At 67.0% G+C, this 8309-nt stretch overlaps 1 protein-coding gene across 1 annotated transcript; it reads right to left on the reverse strand.

Moving 5' to 3' along the window:
- Positions 1-304: 304 nt before the first annotated feature.
- Positions 305-5636, reverse strand: C1QB (complement C1q B chain). The gene is made up of 3 exons (XM_075906215.2): positions 5490-5636; positions 3327-3496; positions 305-1997 (listed from the first exon to the last, which is right to left on the reverse strand). The coding sequence occupies exons 2-3, from the start codon at positions 3481-3483 to the stop codon at positions 1426-1428; spliced, it is 729 nt and encodes a 242-aa protein (XP_075762330.1). The 5' UTR covers positions 3484-3496; positions 5490-5636; the 3' UTR covers positions 305-1425.
- Positions 5637-8309: the final 2673 nt, after the last annotated feature.

Here is an 8309-nt window from a genome sequence, read left to right on the forward strand (position 1 = left end):
AGAAGCAGGTCTGAGGAAGGTGCTCCAGTGCATGGGTCTGAGGCATGGCAAGGGGATGCTCATGGCACCCACACAATGCACTCTGGAGCACAGATGTCCAGCCACCTGCTCCCTGGGCCAGAGAGGTGGGAGGGCGGGTCGGCATTCCTCAGCAATATGAGCTCTAGCTCAGGCCAGGAGCAGCCCCTGCTGTGTGCTGATCCCCATGCTGGTGGCTGGCCAGCCTTCCTCTCCCTCGCTGGGCTCCCCAGACCACCCTCGAGATGCCGGCAAGCTACTTACTAATTCAAACCGAACCGCAAAGTCGATAGACGTCGTGTTTATTGGCTCTCTGCTCTGCAGGTCCCAGGGGCAATCTGAGATCACGTGGGCACCAGCCCCAAGGCAGAGCAAGCAGCTGCTGGCGCGGAGAAGTGGGTATCTGGAGGGGGCTGGCTAGGATGTAGGTGTCCTTCCTGGACGCCTCCTCCCGGCCACAGGCTGCAGCAGGGCAGCCGCAGGGTGTCAGGCTCTGGCTAGTTCAGCAACTCTGAGTGGGCTGGAATGGAGAGCGCAGATCTTGGATTGTTCCAGATGGATCATCTCCCGGGGTGGGGGCTGGGGACGGGACCTTCGGCCTGAGCCCACGAGCCCCACAGCACGAATGCTGCAGGAAGCCGGCCGGGGGCCAGAGCGCACAGAGGGCACTGCTACTGACCCCTGCTACTGACCCCCAAGGGTTTTCTGTCGGGGCCCCCGCTATTTGCCGCGGAGTTAATGCGGGACGAGCCCCGCTGCTATACACTTGCCTGGGATTCCCCGGCCAGTCACTGCTCTGAGCCGGGCTGTGGGCTCCTCTCAGAAGGCTCAAGTCCCACCTTGCTGGCAAGAGAAGCTCTGTGAAAGCTCCAGGCTGGCCCACGGAGAGGCAGCTGCTCTTGCACCTCCAGGGGTGAAGCTACGTCCTAGTGCAGTCACCCAGACCCAAGAGGATGGGCCCACCCAGGGGCCATTTCTCCATTTGAAGGTCAAAGCGGGGGCTGCTCTGACATGGGGGGGGGGTGTACCGGCTAAGACAGGGGGTCCAGCCCTGGGGGGCAGGGGCTGTTGTGCCCAGGGGCCTCTGGGGACAAGGGGCTCTTGGCATGCGAGCGGGAGCGGGCAGTGTGTGTCAGGCACGAGCCCAGGCCAGGACTGAGGGACACGGAACAGGCCTCCCGGCACCGGGCCTCCCTTGTCCCAGGGGCTGCGCAGGGCAGGGCGGAAGCTGGCGCTGCACTGGAGTGGGCGGTTGGCAGCGTGGGGAGAAGGCAGCTTGTGCAGAGGCGTGCCAAGGGCTCGTGCCCACTGGCCCTGCTGCGGGGAAGGCGCTTTGCTTCGCAAGGGGAGAGGTGTGTGCCCGCCGCCGCATTTGGGAGCGCGGTGCAGGGAGCCCGCCCCAGGCTGCTAGGGGTCAGGGAAGAGCAGGAACCCAGAGAAGATGCTGTCAGCCCCCTCGATGCCCACCAGGGAGTTCTTCTCGGTGGGCTCCAGCCACACAGACTCCCCCTGCTGGACCTGCAGCACCACGCCCCCGGTGGTGACTTGGTAGACGTTGTGCACGTAGTCGCAGAAGGTCACCACCTTCTCCCCCTTGGTGTCCTTGCCCCTCTTGATGTGGAGGCACAAGCTGCCCCGGGAGGTGACGTGGTAGGTGAAGTAGTAGAGCCCCGGGACCTGGCAGGTGAAGCGGCCGTACCGGTTCTCGTAGTGCCCGTTCTCGTTGGCGATGACGCGGTCGAAGCGGACGGGCTGCTCCCGCCGCGGCAGCATGCTGATGGTCCGGGCAGCTGAGAAGGCCGATTTGGCAGTGGCCTTGAAGTCCCCAGATTCACCCTTGGGCCCAGGAAGACCCGTGGGGCCTGAAGGGCCCTGGGAGCCTTTGGGGCCTTTGGGGCCAACTTTCCCAGGGTAGCCAGGGCTCCCTGGTGCACCCTTCTCTCCCAGCTCCAGCTGATCCTCCGCCCCCCCAGGGGCACCTAGGGGACAGGAAAAAAGAGTCACAAAGGGAAGGCTCACAGGGCTCGTCAGCCCCATCTCCTCGTAGGCAGGTTCCTGGCTGCCCCCTCGAGCCGTGCAGCATGTGGGAGGCCCCCAAAGTCATGCTGCCAGCTCAGGGCTGGTGCACGAGCAAATGCCCCTCCAGCTCTGGGCGGCTAAGACCTCTACCCTCACACGTCATGGTGCAGGGACCCTGGTGCCACCTGTGCCCCTGCCCCTTGCACGGGGACCCTGGTGCCACCTGTGCCCCTGCCCCTCGCACGGGGACCCTGGTGCCACCTGTGCCCCTGCCCCTCGCACGGGCACCCTGGTGCCATCAGTGCCCCTGCCCCTCGCACGGGCACCCTGGTGCCACCTGTGCCCCTGCCCCTCGCACGGGGACCCTGGTGTCACCTGTGCCCCTGCCCCTCGCACGGGGACCCTGGTGCCACCTGTGCCCCTGCCCCTCGCACGGGGACCCTGGTGCCACCTGTGCCCCTGCCCCTCGCACGGGGACCCTGGTGTCACCTGTGCCCCTGCCCCTCGCACGGGGACCCTGGTGCCACCTGTGCCCCTGCCCCTCGCACGGGGACCCTGGTGCCACCTGTGCCCCTGCCCCTCGCACGGGGACCCTGGTGTCACCTGTGCCCCTGCCCCTCGCACGGGGACCCTGGTGCCAGCTAAGACCCCCACTTTGCCCAGCATTTCCCTGGGTGGCGATTTGGGGATGGATTCCCAAATCCCATCTGGCAATTTGCATCAGGGCGGGGATGGGGGGTCTGCCCACAGGTGGGTCCCAGGTGTGCGCAGGGTAGAGGCAGGCTCCAGGCTCTACTCGCTCGTTTGAAGGGGCACAGGGCTGGGCGCAGGCTGGGCCTGTCGCTGCACGAGGCTGTGTCTGCACCATCCGTTTCTCTGAACCTGCCACCGGCGCTGCCATCCCGGGTGCACTGCTAGCAACGTGCTCCCTCCCGCCACCCTGCAGCCCGACACCCCCTGCCTCAGTGTCCCCTGCCCCCAGCAGGGACCCCTTCTCACGGACACCTCTCCCCTCTTCCTGGTGCCCAGCCGGGCCAGAGCCCCGCCCCCACTGCTCTCCTGTGGGGGTTCCTTGCCCCCAGACTGGGTGGTTCACTCCTGGGACAGGACACCCCAGTTGCTTCCAGCAATGCGTCCTCCTGGCCCAGAGCAGCCAGGCTGGGCTGCCTGACGGGCACTGAACTGCTCCTGGGGCCTCTGGGGCTGAGCCCTGGGAATGGTGCTTCCCTCGGAAAGGCTGTGGGGGTCGCAGTCGCCCCGCTCGGCCCGCCCCAGCCCCTGCCTCTTACCTCTGTCTCCCTTTGGGCCGTCCGCCCCGTCTTTGCCATTGGTGCCCGGCGGGCCTGGCATGCCTGGAATGCCCGGGATGGCAGCGTGGCCCTGGCAGCTCTCCGAGCTGGCCAGGGAGGCCACGGCCAGGCAGAGCAGCACGGCCCCCAGCATCATGTCGGCCCCAGCGCTGCAGAGAGCAGAGAGCACAGCTAGCGGGGCAGCCCAGGGTGGGGCCAGGCTGCGGGGCGCGGTGCCCAGGGGCGTCCTGCCAGAATGGGGGACAGGAGGGAACCTGCTCCCAGGACAATTTGCCCTGCCCCCCTCTTGGCTTTGGGGGAGCTGCCTGCGGGGATTGGGAAAAGACTGTTGCCCAGTGGCACCTCTCCTCTCCGGCGGCAGGGGCGGCCCCGGCACCCCGAGAGTGGAGAGGAGCAGCGAAGCCTCAGTGTGGAGGGCACAGGAAGAGCCCCCCGGCTTCTGTCATGCATGCACCTGAGCCAGCTCGGGTCAAACCCTGCCCCGGCTCCCGCTGCTCTGCGAGCCCCCCTCCGGCGGGCTGTGAACTCCCTGTGGGCTGGGAGCCCCCCTCCCTGCTGCTCTGTGAGCCCCCCTCCGGCGGGCTGTGAACTCCCCGTGGGCTGGGAGCCCCCCTCCCTGCTGCTCTGTGAGCCCCCCTCCGGCAGGCTGTGAACTCCCCGTGGGCTGGGAGCCCCCCTCCCTGCTGCTCTGTGAGCCCCCCTCCGGCGGGCTGTGAACTCCCCGTGGGCTGGGAGCCCCCCTCCCTGCTGCTCTGTGAGCCCCCCTCCGGCAGGCTGTGAACTCCCCGTGGGCTGGGAGCCCCCCTCCCTGCTGCTCTGTGAGCCCCCCTCCGGCGGGCTGTGAACTCCCCGTGGGCTGGGAGCCCCCCTCCCTGCTGCTCTGTGAGCCCCCCTCCGGCGGGCTGTGAACTCCCCGTGGGCTGGGAGCCCCCCTCCCTGCTGCTCTGTGAGCCCCCCTCCGGCAGGCTGTGAACTCCCCGTGGGCTGTGAGCCCCCCTCCCTGCTGCTCTGTGAGCCCCCCTCCCCGCAGGCTACAAGCCCCCCTCCCTGCCACTCTGTGAGTCCCCCTCCCTGCTGCTCTGCGAGCCCCCCTCCGGCGGGCTGTGAACTCCCCGTGGGCTGGGAGCCCCCCTCCCTGCTGCTCTGTGAGCCCCCCTCCGGCAGGCTGTGAACTCCCCGTGGGCTGTGAGCCCCCCTCCCTGCTGCTCTGTGAGCCCCCCTCCCCGCAGGCTACAAGCCCCCTCCCTGCCACTCTGTGAGTCCCCCTCCCTGCTGCTCTGCGAGCCCCCCTCCGGCGGGCTGTGAACTCCCCGTGGGCTGGGAGACCCCCTCCCTGCTGCTCTGTGAGCCCCCCTCCCCACAGGCTACAAGCCCCCCTCCCTGCCGCTCTGTGAGTCCCCCTCCCCGCGGGCTGTGAACCCCCCCTCCCCGTGGGCTACGAGCTCCCCTCCCCGCAGGCTGCAAATCCCCCTCCCTACTGCTCTGTGAACCCCCCTCCCTGCAGGCTGCAAACCCCCCTCCCTACTGCTCTGTGAGCCCCCCTCCCTGCAGGCTGCAACCCCCCCCCCCACTGCTCTGTGAGCCCACCTCCCCATGGGCTACGAGCCCCCCTCCCCGCCGTTCTGCAAGGCAGAGCCGAGTGCCCAGCTGCCACCGAATGGAAAGCTCCGAGGCGAACCCCTGCTCTGGGGTGCAGCCTGCAAACCCTTTGTGACATGGGTGCTGCGGAGCACTGGGGTAGGGGCCCTGCGCAGCTGTGGGGCTTCTCCCCTGAAGCCTGTTCCCCCAGCCAAGGGGCCAGATCTGAAGTGGCCCATTCCCTGAAGTGCCGGTATCGGCGCCCTGGTGCCTCAGTTCTCCCTCCCTGGCCTGCCGAGCCATTGGTGGCCGTGCCGTAGCTCAGAGCTCAGTGGCCTTGGAATCTAAGGATCTCCTGGTCCCACCCCCCAAGAGCCCAGATACAAAACCGCGCGGCGAGGTGAGCGTGGCCGGGGGGTGCTGCCGGGCACGGGGACCCCCCAGCTTGATAGCCCAGAAGGGGCTGAGCCCAGCAGCACCCTAAGGCCATGGCCCTGCCTGGCATCCTCCGGTCTGTCTGTGGCTCTGAAGGGCTCGGTGTCCGTGCGCCAGGCTGGCTCTTACCTTGCGGCGACCTGCAGCGAACGGGCCGAGGTGGGAGCGTCTCAGAGCCGCTGGGCAGTGACCCTGCGGAGGAAAAGCAGAAGTTTGTGTGAGCAGAGAGAGGCCAGAGGGGCGGGGGGCAGGGACCGGCCACATCCCTTTTCTATCTTGGGCTCTGGGCCTTCTGCACTTTCACATCCCCTCCCACGTCCCGCTGGCCACAGGCTCTTTCTGCAGCCTCAGCAGGACCCTGGGGCCAGAGCCTCTGTCCACGGGCTGCTCTGAGCTGAATGCGCTGCCCCCGGGGGTCTGTTCAGGACCGGCCATGGGGAAAATGGGGCCCTGCGTGAACTTGGATGTTGGTGCCTCTGCCCCCTATACCCCCATTTCCCTGAGCTGCTGTGGGTTCCCCCACCCTGGACCCTCATCCTGTGCCCCTTTGCCATTCACTCCTGCACCCTAATACTGCGCCCCTCCCCCCAACATTCTCACCTTCACCCCAAGCCCTGCACTTCCCCCCCCCCCCACCTGCACCCCCAGCTCCAGCCCTGCCTTGCCAGCCTGCCGACCCTACCACCTCCCTGCTGGTCTCACCCAGCACCTCAGCCCAGTGGGTCCCAGACTGTTTGGCCAGTGGACCACCCGTGGCTAATGGAAACTTGCCGTTAATTACACTCCAGCCACTTTGCTAGTCCTGCGGCTCGGGAGAATGGGTTAATTTAACGAGAAAGGGAATATTTAAATGATTTAACAGACTAAGCACTTTAACTCTCTCGTGTTCGTTTATCAAACTTCATTTTAAATTAAGTAAAATATTAATTTATGTCCAACACAAAATGTTCCCCTGATTTCTTTCTTTATGGCCCTTTTATGGGTCAGGGGCCACTGAAACAGAAAAATCAGCTGGGGACCACACAACTGGGAAGCAAAAAAAACCCTTCAAAACTCCCAAACCCTCATTGATGTAGCTCCCAATTGAGACACTTCTCTGGTGCTCCAGCCCCACCAGGGGAGGGGGAGGGAAAGGGAAAGGGCCAGATTTACTCTTCTGAGATTCCAGGGTTGGTGGATTTTATGGAACTGCCCTCCCATGAAGCAGGGACTAAGGTCAAGCCAGGGGGAGGATACAGAAGCACATTGGGGGTAGGTGTCTGGCCAGGGGTAGGGTTCAGGAGCAGGCTGGGGTAGGTGTCTGGCCAGGGGAGGGCGCAGGAGCAGGCTGGGGTAGGTGTCTGGCCAGGGGAGGGCGCAGGAGGAGGATGGGGTAGGTGTCTGGCCAGGGGAGGGCGCAGGAGCAGGCTGGGGTAGGTGTCTGGCCAGGGGGAGGGTTCAGGAGCAGGCTGGGGTAGGTGTCTGGCCAGGGGAAGGTTCAGGAGCAGCCTGGGGTAGGTGTCTGGCCAGGGGGAGGGTGCAGGAGCAGGCTGGGGTAGGTGTCTGGCCAGGGGGAGGGTACAGCAGCAGGCTGGGGTAGGTGTCTGGCCAGGGGGGAGGGTACAGGAGCAGGCTGGGGTAGGTGTCTGGCCAGGGGGAGGGCGCAGGAGCAGGCTGGGGTAGGTGTCTGGCCAGGGAGAGGGTTCAGGAGCAGGCTGGGGTAGGTGTCTGGCCAGGGGGAGGGCGCAGGAGCAGGCTGGGGTAGGTGTCTGGCCAGGGGGAGGGCGCAGGAGCAGGCTGGGGTAGGTGTCTGGCCAGGGGAGGGCGCAGGAGGAGGCTGGGGTAGGTGTCTGGCCAGGGGAGGGCGCAGGAGCAGGCTGGGGTAGGTGTCTGGCCAGGGGAGGGCGCAGGAGCAGGCTGGGGTAGGTGTCTGGCCAGGGGGAAGGTGCAGGAGCAGGCTGGGGTAGGTGTCTGGCCAGGGGAGGGCGCAGGAGCAGGCTGGGGTAGGTGTCTGGCCAGGGGGAGGGCGCAGGAGGAGGCTGGGGTAGGTGTCTGGCCAGGGGAGGGCGCAGGAGCAGGCTGGGGTAGGTGTCTGGCCAGGGGAGGGCGCAGGAGCAGGCTGGGGTAGGTGTCTGGCCAGGGGGAAGGTGCAGGAGCAGGCTGGGGTAGGTGTCTGGCCAGGGAGAGGGTTCAGGAGCAGGCTGGGGTAGGTGTCTGGCCAGGGGGAGGGTACAGGAGCAGGCTGGGGTAGGTGTCTGGCCAGGGGGAGGGCGCAGGAGCAGGCTGGGGTAGGTGTCTGGCCAGGGGAGGGCAGGAGCAGGCTGGGGTAGGTGTCTGGCCAGGGGGAGGGTTCAGGAGCAGGCTGGGGTAGGTGTCTGGCCAGGGGGAGGGTTCAGGAGCAGGCTGGGGTAGGTGTCTGGCCAGGGGGAGGGTACAGGAGCAGGCTGGGGTAGGTGTCTGGCCAGGGGGAGGGCGCAGGAGCAGGCTGGGGTAGGTGTCTGGCCAGGGGAGGGCAGGAGCAGGCTGGGGTAGGTGTCTGGCCAAGGGGGAGGGCGCAGGAGCAGGCTGGGGTAGGTGTCTGGCCAGGGGGAAGGTGCAGGAGCAGGCTGGGGTAGGTGTCTGGCCAGGGGAGGGCACAGGAGCAGGCTGGGGTAGGTGTCTGGCCAGGGGGAGGGTTCAGGAGCAGGCTGGGGTAGGTGTCTGGCCAGGGGTAGGGTTCAGGAGCAGGCTGGGGTAGGTGTCTGGCCAGGGGAGGGTGCAGGAGCAGGCTGGGGTAGGTGTCTGGCCAGGGGAGGGCGCAGGAGGAGGCTGGGGTAGGTGTCTGGCCAGGGGAGGGCGCAGGAGCAGGCTGGGGTAGGTGTCTGGCCAGGGGGAGGGTTCAGGAGCAGGCTGGGGTAGGTGTCTGGCCAGGGGAGGGCGCAGGAGGAGGCTGGGGTAGGTGTCTGGCCAGGGGAGGGCGCAGGAGCAGGC

The sequence above is a fragment of the Pelodiscus sinensis genome, chromosome 24 (assembly GCF_052426305.1).
Source record: "Pelodiscus sinensis isolate ZL-2025 chromosome 24, ASM5242630v1, whole genome shotgun sequence".
Taxonomy (NCBI): Eukaryota; Metazoa; Chordata; order Testudines; family Trionychidae; genus Pelodiscus; species Pelodiscus sinensis.

What these genes read in the sequence shown, in the direction of transcription:
- C1QB (XM_075906215.2), bottom strand. Translation starts at nt 3,483, where the DNA reads ATGATGCTGGGGGCCGTGCTGCTCTGCCTGGCCGTGGCCTCCCTGGCC. An exon ending in CGGCCCAAAGGGAGACAGAG is followed by an intron (nt 1,998 to 3,326) that starts GTAAGAGGCAGG and finishes CCTGTCCCCTAG; the next exon opens with GTGCCCCTGGGGGGGCGGAG.